Source organism: Hippopotamus amphibius, chromosome 16, assembly GCF_030028045.1.
Source record: "Hippopotamus amphibius kiboko isolate mHipAmp2 chromosome 16, mHipAmp2.hap2, whole genome shotgun sequence".
NCBI classification, from domain to species: Eukaryota; Metazoa; Chordata; class Mammalia; order Artiodactyla; family Hippopotamidae; genus Hippopotamus; species Hippopotamus amphibius.
The window spans coordinates 28,838,406-28,854,292 of record NC_080201.1 but is presented as its reverse complement, the minus strand read 5'-3'; the positions used below and the strand labels follow the sequence as shown (position 1 = coordinate 28,854,292).

The following is a 15,887-nucleotide window of genomic DNA, read 5'->3' as shown; positions in this document are numbered from 1 at the left end:
ATGATAGCTATAATCAGGGCCACCACATACAGTTGTATAGGCTGTGCACTGCACCTGGGCATTGCATCTAAGGGACACCATTCACATACTAGATGTGTTAGGTTTCTAGTAGTAGTGAAGTGTCTTGCTCTATAAAACTCAATGTATTATGACAATTTCAGATGATGGAAGTAAAGTGTATTAAAGAAGGGGAGCTTTTTCCTTATTTGTACAATGTGTTATATGAGCATGGCCCTGGGGAAGAAGCTAGCTCCTGGGGAAGAACACTGAGTGGAGGGGAATTCCCTGGCAGTCCAGTGGTTAAGACTGTGCACTTCCACTGCAGGGGGCACAGATTCGATCCCTGGTCAGGGAACTAAGATCTCACATGCCACATGGCACAGCCAAAAAAAAAAAAAAAGATTGAGTAGAAGTAGTCAGGGTGGGTGTGGAGGATACCGTGTCCCTAAAGTAGACATGCTGGCCTGATACCTGCTCCTGCCTGCCAGGTAACACTGGAAACAGCTCTTCTCCTTTGGGGCTTTGGTTTCCCCATCTGTAGTTAGGACAGAGGGCAGAGATGAGACGATGTGTGAGCAGCTCCCGATGCTGAGTGTCTATCTCTGTGCCCCGCAGCCTCTGGAATAACCCCATCCCCCCGGACATGGCCCAGCGTCTGCAGAGCCAGGAGCCCAGGCTGGACTTTGCTTTCTTTGACAACCAGCCACATGTCCCTCGGGGTACTTGACAGCTTCCTCAAGACCCTTCGAATCCAGCCGAGTGATGCCAACTTCCACCCACAAGGACAGAAGACTCAGGAAAAGAGCCTCAGCTGGCTGATGCCCCACAAGGGAGAGAGACACGTTTTTCCTGCAACAGTGTTCAGGGAGGACTTTTGGTGATGAAGAGCCTAGCATGGCCAATAGACTACCTTACATCCTATGGGACATGCATGATTAGTCGGGGACACGCAGCACAGTGAGCATGTCATGGTGTGATGCGTGGCACGGAAGGGCACATGTGACAGCATTCCATGTGACATGGCATGAAGCCTGCAGTGTGGCCTGTGGGTTAATGTCATGGGTCCTAGCACTACATGTGATTGGTGATCCATACAGAAGACATGACAGATGTCCGTGTCATGCCATGTGGCTGACCAGATGCCCTCAGCCTGGTCTAATATCTAATTTATTACTTTTTTAAACCAAATATGTATTTATAAATTACATTTCCAGAGCAGCTAAGCCAAAAATGTCTTCCTCCCAGAAATGGATGGAGAGAGTGTCCAAGCACTGGTCAGCCCAGTAGCCACAGGGTCAGGGCCCTAGGCCAAGCCAGGGATTTAGCCATGAGGCTTCCAGACGTGTATCCTCCTGCCTCAAGCCGCAGCTTTCCCATCTGTGAACTGGATCACACCCCCTCCCTTAGTTTCCAAGGACTTTGGGTCCAGGTACAAGTAGAGTCAACCTGACCTTGGACGGGCTGAGTCTATCCTGTGTAAGGGACAAAACTAGGCCTAAGGGAGCAGGGGATGGGACTGCTAAAATAGTCAGGTAAGGGCACTGGATCCAGCCACTACCTCAGCAGAATCTGAGTGAGTTCCCAGGGGCTGCATATGTTACAGAAAGTTCTCATTACTTCCAAGAGGGCCCAAGGGTGGCCCTGCTACACTGTAAGCCAAGTTTGACCAATAAATGTGGGTGATCTTCCAGCCTCTAGCCTGAGTCTGATGTGTCCCACCATCTCACCAAAGTCAGAAATGGTTCACCCCCTTCCCTGGGGACTGGAGAGCAGGGAGACCACAGAGAGGGGTGCTGAAAGGAGCACTGGCCTGGGAGTAAGGAGGCGTGGTGTCAAGTCCAGACTCCGTCATGCTCATGTGATCATAGGTAAGTCACCTCCTCTTTCCAGAGCTCACCTGCACCGTGAGGGTATTGTAGAAGCTCATAGTGTGAGAAACAGTCTTTGTTGGCTTGCATTATATTTACACTCTTTTCTGATTTGTCAGTATTTTAAATGGGGAACTTTCACGCCAGATTCAGATTTTCAGCTTCTCTTAGGTGCTAGTCCAGCATTCCTACTCAAGAGTAATCTGCTGGAGACGTGTGACTGCGTCCTTTAGAGGTGACACACATCCCACAGTTTGCCACAGTCCCCACCACTCCCCAGTGTACCCCCCTCACTATTGCTGCTTACCTTGTCCTTGTGAGAGAACTCCTGGCGAAAGGGTTTCCACAGGCAGGTGGAACATTAAGAACATGGTTTTGGAAGTCAGATGGGCATGGAATGGAATGTGACTTGACCCTTTGCTGCCTGTCTTCAAGGCCAGGAATTGTTTCTGTACATGTTAGTAACACCCCCTGGCCCCCAGGACCTTTGGAGGGGTCAGGGAAGCAAATTATGCAAAGTCCCTAGTATGTAGAAGTAGATACAGGTTACATGCTCATTGTCTTCCCCTTTTAGGACTGAATGTCATATGAAGTGGAGGGGTGCTTGAAATGGCAGAAGAACAGCACCCCTTCTCCATCACCTACCTGTGGGTTGAACAAGTTGATACCGGGGAGCCTTCCTCCAGAGCTGCACTCCGTTGTGAAAGGTGGAGCAGGGAGGGTGCAGTTACTATTAAGTACCACTGGAGGGCAGGCTGGCCCACTGGCAAGTCCTGAGAGAACACCACTGTACCCAGAATGAAGTTAGGAGGTGATGCTAGAGGCTGTTCCCACCCAGCCTGGGAACCTGGGATGTCCCAGCTGACTTGTGGTTCACCTGGATGGCTCGGCCCTGATCTCTGCCACCCTCCATGTTGTCCTCGGTCCCCCGCCAAGCGTGAGGAGAAAGTCCTCCGGCCAAGTGCCAAGCACCCACGCAGGACACTTTTATTGGGCCAGTATCAGGGCACACCTGGCATCAAGTGGGGCCATCAGCCTGGTCATGGGGGAGGGGATGGGCAGGTAGAGGATCCAAGAAGTTTACCTGGAAACCTTGAGCCCCAATTCAGTCTTTCCCTTCTGGGAAATGACGCCAAGGCCATCAGGGGGCACCTTCACACCGAGGGAGCTTGTACAGCCTCCTCCCCTCACCTAAGACTGGAGTATGAATTTCTCAAAGGCTGAGGAGCCCTTGACCGGGGAGGTCACAGCCGAGGAAGGAACAGAGCACTGACCCGAAGCTCCAGGCCAGGTGAACCGCACACCAAGCAGAGCCCAGAGCTCAGAGACACTCTTCATTTGCTGCTTATGTGTTCTCCTTTTCCCTTCTTCTTTCCCCTTTAGCTCTGCCCAAGTTCTAAACTCCAAAACACTTGCAGCAGCTGCCCTGAAATAAACCACAGTACTGTCAGCACCGCAGAGTGGCCTGGGCCCACATCAGGTGCAGTCACCATGTTCATTACGTTAAGAAACTTCCTCTCCTGCCACCTACTTGTTTGGAGGCCTGGACTATTTTTCTACCCCATGCTGATGAGGTCCAGTCCTCCCCTGCCCCTTTCCACCCCAAAGGAAGCTCAGTTTAAACAGATATATGAAAACAGATAAAATTCAAAGAAAAGTAAGGCTCTGGGCCAGTAAGCAGTGTAATCGAAACAGGGGTCCCCGTTTCTGCGCGTGAGTCTTCTAAGAAGGTCAGCAGGCTGGGATGTAACTGCAAGGCTGGGATCAGCTCATTTTGCTACTTTGTCCCGTGGCCTCCATCCTATGGTCTTACAGATTGAACATCCACGTTTCTGATAGGAGTCACAGAATCTCCCTTCCTGCCCCGCTCAGGTCTCATAGTCTCCCAAATTGCCCCCTTTGTCCTTCCCCTAAACATACACATGTCTGAAATCCACTGTCCGGGCCAGTACCTCTCAACTAAAAAATCACAGTCACAGACACTGTAACGTGCATTGAATCATCTGTGGATCTCATGAATTTGCAAATTCTGATTCAGAAGGTCTGGGGCAGGGCCTGAGATTCTGCCTTTCTAAGAAGCCCCCAAATAATGCTGCTGCTGCTGGCCCACACTGAACTGAGTGAAACTGCAGGTGGGTGAGTGGATCTCAATCCTGACTGCGCATTAGAATCACCCGGGGAGCATTTTAAACGGCCTTTCTAAGCATAGAGTAAGATTTAGAAGGCTGCGCAGGTGATTCTGACGTGCAGCCAGCGTTGGGGACCCACTGGTCTGGAGAATGCTGCCCCCCGGGGAGGCGAGGTAAGCCTTTGCACCTACATTCCTTATTTTGTCCTGGTAGATCCTGGTGACCCTTCTTTCCCGAATGAGGACACGGAGACCCAGAGATCTTTCCTGACTTGCCCAAAGGCAAGCTAGTAAGTATATAGTGAGTGAAAGCTAGTAAGTGGTAGCACCAGGAATCAGACCTGGGTCTTCACGACCTTTTTAACCTTTTTTTTTTTTCTTTCCAGTTTTATTAAGATAGAACTGACATACAACACGGTATGAGTTTGGGGTGTATGACATGATGACTTGATTTACATATTTTGTGAAATGATTACCATGATAAGTTTATTAACATCCATCATCTCCTATAGATACAAATAAAAGAAAAAGAAGTTTTTCCTTGAGATGAGAACTCTCAGGATCTACTCTCTTCACTGTCAAATTTTGTGACTCTTAATCCCACAGGGTGCTGCCCCAGTTTCCTCATCTGTGTAGTGAGGGCATAAGCAAAATGAGTCAAAGTACAAGGGCCCACTTTCTCCAGCTGCAAAGATGACCTTATGCTTCATCTCTCCACTCCCTCAGGTGGGGGATTCAGACCTGAATCCTCTGTCGCCTACCTTGCCTGGTTATATATACTGTAGGGCTTCACCCCTTGGAACCTCCTCTAGACCCATAGCCACAATCTCGGTAACAACGTCCTCCATTTTACAGATGAGGCCCAGAGAGGAACAAGACTTGCCCAAGGTCACGCAGCAAGTATTTAGTGGAGCTCAGGTTCCAACTCTGGAGCGCTAAGGGAGGGAGGACGTTGGGGTGTTCCTGGGTGGGAACTTAACTGGTCTGTAGGTCTGTGTGTTCCTCAAAGGGAAGGGCCCCCAGGGAAGGTGGGAGGGCCATGTGACTTTCCTGGCCTTGCCTCTGCCTCCCAGCTCCACCCTTGCGTGGCCAAGGCCAGGCCTGAAGGTGGTGGCCCTAGCCAGAGCTGTATATGCCATCTGGACACCTCCAGAGCTCCCTGGAAAAGACCTTGTGGTGGCTGGCTTGGTAAAGATCCTCCCAGGACTGGGCCCAAGGACAGCTGGTCTTCCAACCCACCAGCCACCCCAGTGCAGCACCCCACCCCCAACGAGTGTGTCTCAAAACCCCCAGAGCTGGAGTCCTCCCTCCCCTTTGGTCCTTGGAATCCACACCTTGTTGCTCATCCCACACAAGCCTGGCTGCCCAGAAACCAGCCTTTGCCCTGAGGAGGAGGTGACTAAAGAGGAACTTTCACCAGAGAATAAAGGCCACTTGGGGTCCCCAGGTTGAGTCCCCTAGGCTGTGCCCGTAGTCCCCACCTCTGCACACACAGGCACACTACAGTTGCAAGACCAGAGCTGATGGAAATGCCTGGGGCTGACCAGAGGGCCTGGGGAGGTGGGGGGAGGCCTGGGCGTGCTGACCCTGGAAGGGGATATTCCTGCGTGAGAGTGACCACAACCCTGGATCTTAAAAGTAGCAATAACAACATGCTAGCCCTGGTGTCTAGGCATGCCTGGTACCAGGCTAGACACCAGATTTTAAGTCTTTTCCTCCATTTTACGGAGGAGGAAACTTGAGGCCCAGAGGATTCCGTGATCTCACCCAGGCAGTAACTGGAAATGCTGGGATTCAAACCCGGGGCCATGACCCTATGCCTGAGATGTAGGAGCACAGTGAGCCACACCCACCTCTCTCCATGAGATCCCTGAGGGGCTGTCTCCATCACTGATGTGTGGGCTGATGGTATTTTCCAAAGATGGCCACCATAGCATCTCCCCTCCCACATGCTCTTCCTACAACATGAGGAAGACAGTCCTCTCACCTAGGGGCAGGGTCTATGGAGTGAGCCAGGGATTATAGCAGAAGTGACACTATATGAATTCCAAAGCCGAGCCCAATAAAAGATAATAAGGCGTCCACCTGGTTCCCTTGGGATACTCACTCTAGGAACCCAGCTGCCATGCTGCAGGGAAGCCCAGGCTACATGGAATGGTCACAGGTAGGTGTTCCAGCTGAGGTCCCAGCTGACGGCCAGCATCAATTGCCAGACAAATGTGTGTGAAAGCCTTCTAGATCAGTCCACGCCCTGTCATGATCTGACTGCAACTGATTGAGAAATCCTAAGCAAGAACTGCCCTAGTTGAATCCAGAGGACCCCCAGAGCCGTAAGAGATGATAAAGCTTGGGGTGATTAGAGATGTAGCATAGATCACAGGACACCCTCCATCTTCTCCCTGTTCGCATACACCTGAGGCCAGCCAGGGCCTGCTACACAGGTGGTGCTACTTCAAGTCACTTTAATTCCCAAGCCACACGTGCATGTGCGCACACCACTCCTAATATCAGCCTATTTAGGGAAACTGAGGCCTCCCAATTGTGCACAGAGGCATCTCTGTCAGGGCAAGGAAAGACTTCAACATTTTGTAGCAACAGCCTTGTGTGTGGATCAAAGACAGACTGCAGAATCAACCCATGATGGACACTTGGCCTTAAACAACTGACCTCTGGGCTCTCCTGATCCCTGACATTTTTTTTAAAAAAAGCTTTATTGAGATGTAATTCACATACTAGAAAATTCACCTCCTTAAAGTATACAAGTCACTGGTTTTGAGTATATCTACAGTTGTGTAACTATCACTATAATTTTAGAACATTTTGTTTTTATTTTTTATTTATTTATATTTATTGGCTGTGTTGGGTCTTCATTGTCGCATGTGGGCTTTCTGTAGTTGCGGAGAGTGGGGGCTACTCTTCGTTGCAGTGCACAGGCGTCTTATTGTGGTGGCTTCTCTAGCTGTAGAGCACGGGCTCTAGGCGTGCGGGCTTCAGTAGTTGTAGCACATGGGTCAGTAGTTCTGGCTCTCAGGCTCTAGAGCGCAGGCTTAGTAGTTGTGGTGCATGGGCTTAGTTGCTCCATGGCATGTGGGATCTTCCTGGACCAGGGCTCAAACCCATGTCCCCTGCATTGACGGGCGGATTCTTAACCACTGCACCACCAGGGAAGTCCCCTAGAACATTTTAAATCATTGCTGTGTGGATAGACCACATTTTGTTTATCATTCATCAGTTGATGGACCTTTGAGTTGTTTCCACTTTTTGGTTATTCTGAATCATGTTGCAATGAACATTAATGAACAAGTTTTTTGTATGGTTGTATGTTTTCATCTCCCTTCCCTAGGAGCGGAATTGCTGTGACCCCCAGCTTTGTACTCTGTCCCCTTGGCCAGAGATCCAGTATCTTTTTCCCCCTCAGCAGGCCCCACTACCTCATCCTTCAGGTGTCGGAGGGGAAGCCTTGCTGACTCCTGTGGCTGAGCTGGGTCTTCTGAACAACCCTGCCTCAAACCTTTGCACTTTTCATACAGTAATATGACTGCCTGGGCTATGGTCTTGCCCCTGAGAGGTGAGTAGCTTGAGGGGAGGGACTCCCTGCTTGGGTTCACCACTATCCATCCCAGAGCCTGGCTCTCCTGCTCTGGAGCGAGGAGAGGAGAGGGATTCTGGGGCCCAGATCAATCAGGAAAGGCTTCCTGGAGGAAGAGGGGCTGCAGCTGGGTCTAAGAACACCTTTAGATTGGATTGCTTCACAGCTGGGCTTAGGGCTTTGAGGACTTTAGGTGGAAGGAAGATGAGAGTTTGGAGAAAAGAAGGATGGATAGGGGACAGGCAGGCAGAGAACAAAGCTCAGAGCCCTGGGGCTGTTTAACAGCCGCCCTCTAAGGCTGCAAAATGCCTGTGACTCAGACGTGGAGGGAGGTTCACAGGCTGCAGCGTGAGTCTCCCAGTTAACCCCCACCTGCCTGGAATGGAAAACCCACAACCCAAGTGCTCCGTATTAACTCCCAGATGCCCAGTCCGTGAGCCCCGGGGCCAAGAGCTTTGGACGTGGGCTCGAGATCGCTGAGACAGCTCTGTCCCCCACTGTCTGGTTAAATGAGGCTCCTCTGTCTGAGGCACTGGACTGGGGAGAGGGGCGGGGGAGCCGGCACATAAATACTGCCGAGTGGCCTGCAGCACGAGCACCCAGCGACAGACGAATTTCTTAAGAATTGGTGCCTGAATTGGTGCCTCTTCTAAGGAAGAGGCCACTGCCGCCGGAGGGGGGACTCGGCGCTAGGGTCTCAAGGACCCGCGTAGACACCCTCCCGCTGGCAAGCCCCAGGCACTGTTCGAGCTGTCTTTACGTTATCGTCTCTGTCAGAGAGATACGTGTGTGTCATCTTCCCAGTCCCTGGCGGTAACAAGAAAACGCCGAGCTCTTTTACTACTTGGGGTGGGGGGAGGAAAAAAAAAAGAAAACACAGCGGTCCTAGTGCTGCCCAATACAGCGCAGAACCAAACCCCATGGTGCATCCCCCGAGGGCGCAGCGTTGAGACCAACAGCCCTTGGGGTCGAGGCTGCAAGCGGCGCCCCAGGGCCGAGCCCACCCCTCGGATCCCGCGTCCGCTGCCCTGAGCGCACAGAGAAGGCAACTCGGAGGTGCCCGCGGCTCGGCCGAGGCCGGCCTGGGGCGAGCGCGAACCAGCGGCGTTCCGATCCGCGGAGTCCCAGCCTGGAACGTTCGGACCCTCGAATCCCGGCCTGGAACGTTCGGACCCTCGGATCCCGGCCTCAAACATTCGGCGCCCAGGGACGCTGAGAGCCCGGAGCGCCAGGGCGCGCCAGCCGCGGGCTCGGAGCCGCGGGCGGGACGGCGCTCCCGCTCGGCCCGTGGGAGCGCTCGCCCCTCCAGGAAGCGCCCGCCTCGCCGCCCACTTCCCGCCCCACGCCCGCCCCTCCTCGGCCGAGGGAGGAGCCCGAGCAGCCGCCGCTGCCGCCGCCGCCGCCGCCCTCCCGGCCCGGGAGGAGGAGGAGAAGGAGGACCGGACCTCGAGCGGCTGCGAGCGCACGCGAGCTGGCCGTGGCCGTGGGGGCAGCGCCCTGAGCCCGTCCCGCGCCCGGGGGCCCGGCCGAGCGGCGGAGCGCGCGGGGATGCCCTGGTGGCCCGGAGCGCGGGGAGCTGCAGCCGCGCGGTGAGGGGAGCGGGACCCGCGGTGAGTGGGGGCCCCGGCGGGCAAAGGGGGCGGGCGGGGCGCCCTGGCGCGAGGGCTCAAGTTCGGCCTCGGGGCTCGGCTTCTGGCGCCGGCTGCGGCTTGGAAGCAAGCTGGGTTCCGCCTCGGGGGATTGCGGAGCCCCCAGCCCCCGCCAACCCGCGCGCACCCGGACTCCGGCGTTTGGGTGACTCAGCTCCGACCCGGCCACGCGGGGGCGCTCCGGCTTCGCCCCGACCGCGGGGGTAACGGAGGGCAGGGTGCGGGAGGATGGGGGCGCCCTCGGGGCTCCGGGCCCCGCGGCTGAGGGACCCTCCTGCCTCCCCCGAGGAGCCTGGGGGTGTCAGGAAGGTGGGGTCCCGCCACCATCACAGCTGCGGAAGTCTTGAGGAGGGGCTGGCTCCAGGCAGGCGCCGGGCCTCCCCTCGCCCCCTTGCCCCGCTCCCACCCTCCTGCCCCAGAGACCTGCTAGGGGGTCATCTCCCTGCCCTGCCGGGGAATGGGGAGCAGAGAGAGGGAGTGCAACTGGGCAGCTTCCCAGAAGTCAGAGTGTGTTTGCAAACTAGTTTTTTTCCGCAAAAGCTGTCTGGCACCTGTGTGTTTGGGGAGGGGGGCGGGGAGGAGGGAGCATGGAGAAAGAGAGAGCAAGGCCCTTTCTTCCTTCCTGTTCCCGTTCCCCCCGTAGCGCCGCTTCTCTGAGAAATAGAGGGTTCTTACTTTCCTCTTCCCATTCCATCCCCCAGCCTTGTTGGACAAGCCCCTTTGGGGAAGGGGCTCCATCAGAGGGGCTGTGATTTGCCCAAGGTCACGGGTGGCACTGGAACCCAGGGCTCTGGTGGCCAGTTGGAAGTTCTTACTGTCTGGGACTCCTCCGGCCCAGACAGTATGTGCTGGGGGAAGTGACAGGGGCAAAGGATCTGGGAGAATTATCTGAGTGACCCTTTGTTTGTCTGCCCTTAGTTTTTGCTTCCCTAGAGGTGTGGGCTGTCACTGAGGGATGGGGGGCTTTCTCTGTTTCTTGGGGCACCCCCAGCTTCAGTGATTGCGGAGAGGAGCCAAGTTGTAACCTTCGACAGCAGCAGCCTGTCTGTGGCCAGCCCTAATAGGGAGCTTGGGACACCTGGGTCTAAACACCTATGCAGCGGTGGGCCCCTGGCCTAGACCTTCCTCCCCTCTGAGCCTCCAGGTCCTCATCTGTGAAATGGGCTATTGGTCCAGGGCCTGTGCATATGGAGCTGGGTGCAAACGAAAAGGAGTGGTTTTATTGCAGTCCCTCTGGCATGGAGCCCAGTGAGTGCTGGGACTGCCCCAAGCATGTGACATAGCTGGCCAGGGTGGGAGGGGTCACCCAGGCAGTTTTTTCCATGGAAAGAACTATGGGCTGAGAATGTGGACCTTTGGGTTCCCCTGGCGCTCTGCCATTGTCCTGTTTGTGTGCCTGTCACTCCTAGGGCTTACAGGCTTTTCCATTGGTAAAATGTAGCAAAATATGACACAATCCAGTTCACAGGGCTGTCTGGAGACTAGAACCTGGGGCAGGGGACAGGGGTTCTGCAAAGTTGGGTGCACAGGTGGTCATGGGACCTTCTTGGCCTCGAGAATTAAAAACCCAGGGACATAAGAAGAGGGTCGGGGATAGAGCCTCAGTTTCTGTACCTGTAAAGTAGTGAGAGCAATGCTCTGGACACCTTTATAATCTTTCAGGGTAATCGTGTAGTTCTTTAAAGGTAGTTGTGAGGATTAAATTAGACCACAAAGGGCTTGTGCACCAGCACTGTGACTGGTACATGATGAGTGCTCAGTTAATGTTAACCATTGTTATCATTATTCATGGGAATATTAGTAAGCCTGATGTGGATTACGGATTTAGGTTTCCTTCTGAGAGTTTCTTAGGCCAGCTCACTCCTCCCTCTCCCGCATCCTTCCTGGAAAGAGGAGCCTCAGAATCCAACTGTTGGACTTCTGGGCTGTTCCAGGGGCAGGGTCCTGAGCAGGAAGGTGTCACTAGGCTGAAGAGAGCACCATGGTGGGTGGTAGATCCGGTGGGGTGGTCCTGTTTCCCCCACCTTGGGCTGGCCTCACAGGGCTCTAAGGAGTGATGGAAAACAGACGAGCATTCTCTAGGAATTCCCTTAGGAGCAAGGTCGCCAGGCAAGGTCCCCTACTGAGAAACCCTCAGCCAGGGCCGGGGTCCCATCTGCCTGATGCTCTCCCCTCCTCTAACCCTTGTGGGGGCTGCTGAGTCAGGGCAGTCACTGCAGGAATCCAGCCCCTTCCAGCTGGGAGAACATGACCTCAGAGAGGGGGCAGGATTCCCTCCCTTCCTGCCCGGCCCCCTGCAGGACACAGGGTGGGCTCCTTGGGAGCAGGGAGGCCAGGTCACCCTAGGATCTTGGCAGGCAGCAACTGGAGAAGATGATCATGTCCCACCTGCACTGTCCAGAAAGCAGGTATGGAGTCCCAAGGGAATTTATGGCCTCCTGAGATCCTACAGGGCCTGAGGAATGAGCAGGGATTCCCAGCCAGGTTTCCTCTCCCTTCATTGGGCCACCTGGCCTCTGCTCCGTGGTGGGGTCCAGAGAGCTGTGCTGGCCCATGTCCTGGAGCATTTCTTCACCAGCCCTGTCCACGTGTGCCTTTAGAGCCTGAGATGAAAGTAGACGAGATGCTGATCCCTCGCTCGCTATCACATCACCTTGCTTAATTTTTCTTGAGGTGTTAGCCACTCTCTCCCATCATTTGATTCATTCATATGTGTGTCAGCTTGTTCTCTGCCCTCCGCCCCAGAGGGTCAGCTCCAGGAATGGCAAGGGCATCCCATGTCCGTCTTGTTCAGGGCGCTTTCCCTGCACTTACAGGCGCTCAGTCAATGTTGGGAAGATGAATGGCTGAGTCCGCCCCTCCTTGTAGCCTCATGTTGAATGAATGGGTCTGTGACGTTGGGTGATGGAGCCTAGAAGAATCATGAGCTCGCCCTTTGGGGTCTCTGGAAGGATCTCTGTCTCACCGTGCTGAGTGCTGGGGGACTGTCAGAGGGCAGTGGACTCACCGATGGAGGAGGGACAAGTGCTGGCCTGGGGGAGGGGAAAATCGTGAATCTGGGAGAAGGTGGGATTTGACCCACACTGAAGGCCTGGGGTCTGGGGGAGGTGGGCATGGTGGCTGCTGACCTGCCACTGCCTGCAGACCCAGGGGTCTGGGGTGTGCTGGGGAGAGTTACCCATCCCCCAGGTGACCTGGGTTGAGCCTCTTAACCTCTCTGACCTCAGTTTCTTTATTTAGAAACTGGGGAACTTTAGACAGAGCTGTTTCCTTTTTTTTTTTTTTTTTAAGTATTTATTTTTTGCCTGTGTTGGATCTTCGTTGCTACATGCCGGGTTTCTCTAGTTGTGGCAAGCGGGGGATACTCTTGCGGTGTGTGGGCTTTCTCATTGCAGTGGCTTCTTGTTGTGGAGCACGGGCTCTAGGCACACGGGCTTCAGTAGCTGCAGCATGTGGGCTAGTAGTTGTGGCACACGGGCCCTAGGGCACCTGGGCTTGGTAGTTGTGACGCGTGGGCTCTAGAGAGCAGGCTCAGTAATTGTGGTGCTCGGGCTTAGTTGCTCCATGGCATGTGGGATCTTCCTGGACCAGAGCTCAAACCCCGTGTCCCCTGCATTGGCAGGCAGATTCTTAACCACTGTGCCACCAGGGAAGTCCTGTTCCCTTCTTTTCTTCATGTGCTTCTTAAGGCAGCTATGAAAGGGCTCATAAACCAAAGAGGGCTTTGCCCAGATGGTGTGATTCCTCTTCCACCTGTGGCTTTGGGTCCCTGCTTTCCAGAAAGGCTTCCCTCACCATGCAGCCATTTATTCGTCACTCAACAAATATTTTTTGTGTTTTGTTTTTTTTTAATAGCATGATATATCAAGGGTTTATTTACTGTTTTAGGTAGAGCCACTGATTTGTTTATTCATAGACTTTAAAAATTTTTATTTTATATTAGAGTATAGTTGATTTACAGTGTTGTGTTAGTTTCAGGTGTGTGGCAAAATGATTCAGTTATACATACACATGTAGCCATTCTATTTCAGATTCTTTTCTCATATAGATTATTACAGTATATTGAGTAGCGTTCCCTGCGCTATACAGTAGGTCCTTGTGGATTATCTATTTTGTATATAATAGTGTGTATATGTTAATCCCAGACTCCTAATTTATCCCTCCCCCTACCTTTCCCCTTTGGTAACCATAAGTTTGTTTTCAAAGTCTGTTTCTGTTTTGTAAATAAGTGAGTCTGTTTCTGTTTTGTAAATAAGTTCATTTGTATCATTTTTTTATATTCCACATGTAAGTGATATTATATACTTGTCTTTCTCTGTCTGATTTACTTCACTTAGTATGATAATCTCTAGATCCATCCGTGTTGCTGCAAATGGCATTATTTCATTCTTTTTTATGGCTTAGTAGTATTCCATTGTATATATGTACCGTGTCTTTATCCATTCCTCTGTTGATGGACATTTAGGTTGTGTGCATGTCTTGGCTATTGTAAATAGTGCTGCAGTGAACACTGGGGTGCATGTATCTTTTCAAAGTATGGTTTTCTCCGGATATATGCCCAGGAGTGGGATTGCTGGATCATGTGATAGCTCTATTTGTAGTTTTTTAAGGAGCCTCCATGCTGTTCTCCATAGTGGCTGTACCAATTTATTATACATTCCCACCAACAGTGCAGGAGGGTTCCCTTTACTCCACACCCTCTCCAGCATTTGTTATTTGTAGACTTTTTGATGATGGCTATTCTGACTGGTGTGAGGTGATAACTTGTAGTTTTGATTTGCATTTCTCTAATAATTAGTGATGTTGAGCATCTTTTCATGTGCCTCTTGGCCATCTGTATGTCTTCTTTGAAGAAATGTCTATTTAGATCTTCTGTCCACTTTTTGATTGAGTTGTTTGTTTCTTTGATATTGAGCGGCATGAGCTGTTTGTATATTTTGGAAATTAATCCCTTGTCAGTAGCATTGTTTGCAAATATTTTCTCTCTTTCTGTGCATGGTCTTTTTTTGTTTATGGTTTCCTTTGCTGTGCAAAAGCTTTTAAGTTTAATTAGGTCCCATTTGTTTATTTTTGTTTTTATTTTTATTACTCTAGAAGGAGGATCCAAAAAAGGTATTGATGTGATTTATGTCAAAGAGTATTATGCCTCTTTTCCTCTAAGAGTTTTATAGTATCTGGCCTTACATTTAGGTCTTTAATCCATTTTGAGTTTATTTTTGCATATGATGTTAGAGAATATTCTAATTTCATCCTTTTACATGTAGCTCTCCCGTTTTCCTAGCACCACTTATTGAAGAGACTGTCTTTTCTCCATTGTATATTCTTGCCTCCTTTGTCATAGATTAATTGTCCATAGCTGCATGGGTTTATTTCCGGGCTTTCCGTCCTGTTCTATTGATCTATGAATCTCTTTGTGCCAGTAACATACTGTTTTTTAAAATATTTATTTATTTATTGGGCTGTGCCAGGTCTTAGTGGTGGCACGCAGGATGATTTAGTTGCAGCATGCTTGATCTTTAGTTGCGGCATGTGGGATCTTTTTAGATGCACCATGTGGGATCTTCTGGTTGTGGCATACGAACTCTTAGTTGCGGCATGCGAACTCTTAGCTGTGACATATGGGATCTAGTTCCCTGACCAGGGATCGATCCTGGGCCCCCTGTGTTGGGAACACGGAGTCTTAGCCACTGGACCACCAGGGAAGTCCCAGCAATATACTGATTTGATTACTGTAGCTTTATGGCATAAGTCTGAAGTCAGGGAGACTGATTCCTCCAGCTCCATTTTTCTTTCTCAGGATTGCTTTGGCTATTCGGGGTCTTTTGTGTTTCCATAGAAATTTAAAGATTTTTTTGTTCTAGATCTGCAAAAAAATGCCATTGGTAATTTGATAGGGATTATATTGAAGCTGTAGATTACCTTGGGAAGTATAGTCATTTTGTCAATATTGATTCTTCCAATCCAAGAACATGGTATATCTTTTCATCTGTTTGTATCATCTTCACTTTCTTTCATCAGCGTCTTATGGTTTTCAGAGTACAGGTTTTTTATCTCTTTAGGTAGGTTTATTCCTAGGTATTTTATTCTTTGATGCGATGGTAAATGGGATTGTTTTCTTAATTTTTCTTTCTGATCTTTCATTGTTAGTGTATAGAAATGCAACAGATTTCTGTGTATTAATTTTGTATCCTGCAACGTTACTGAATTCATTGATGAGCGCTAATGGTTTTCTCATAGCTTCTTTAGGATTTTCTATGTATAGTATCACATCATCTGCAAACAGTGACAGTTTTACTTCTTTTCCAATTTGGATTACTTTTCTCTCTTTTTCTTCTCTGATTGCTGTGGCTAGGACTTCCAAAACTGTGTTGAATAAAAGTGGCGAGAGTGGAATCCCTGTCTTGTTCCTGATCTTAGAGGAAATGCTTTCAGCTTTTCATCATTGAGAATGATGTTAGCAATGGGTTTGTCATATATGGCCTTTCTTACGTTGAAGTATATTCTTCCTGTGCCCACTTTCTGGAGAGTTTTTTTTAATCATCATAAATGGGTGTTGAATTTTGTCAAAAGTTTTTTCTTTTGAGATGATCGTATGGTTTTTATTCTTTAGTTTGTTAATGTGGTGTATCACACATTGATTTGTGGATATTGAA

At 51.0% G+C, this 15,887-nt stretch overlaps 2 protein-coding genes across 4 annotated transcripts in view; both read left to right on the top strand.

Annotated features, from left to right (window-relative positions):
- The window catches only part of NLRC5 (NLR family CARD domain containing 5), a 68,280-nt gene extending 66,596 nt beyond the window's left edge, over positions 1 to 1,684 (top strand). The window contains exon 50 of the mRNA XM_057712168.1: positions 616 to 1,684. Within this exon, the coding sequence (XP_057568151.1) occupies positions 616 to 727 (112 nt within the window). The 3' untranslated portion in view covers positions 728 to 1,684. The remainder of the gene's footprint in view (positions 1 to 615) is intronic.
- Positions 1,685 to 8,992: 7,308 nt separating this feature from the next.
- Positions 8,993 to 15,887, top strand: part of CPNE2 (copine 2) — a 53,548-nt gene continuing 46,653 nt past the window's right edge. For all 3 annotated transcript variants that reach the window (XR_009049660.1, XM_057711400.1, XM_057711399.1), the window contains exon 1: positions 8,993 to 9,195. The gene's annotated coding sequence lies outside the window, so the exon portion shown is untranslated. The remainder of the gene's footprint in view (positions 9,196 to 15,887) is intronic.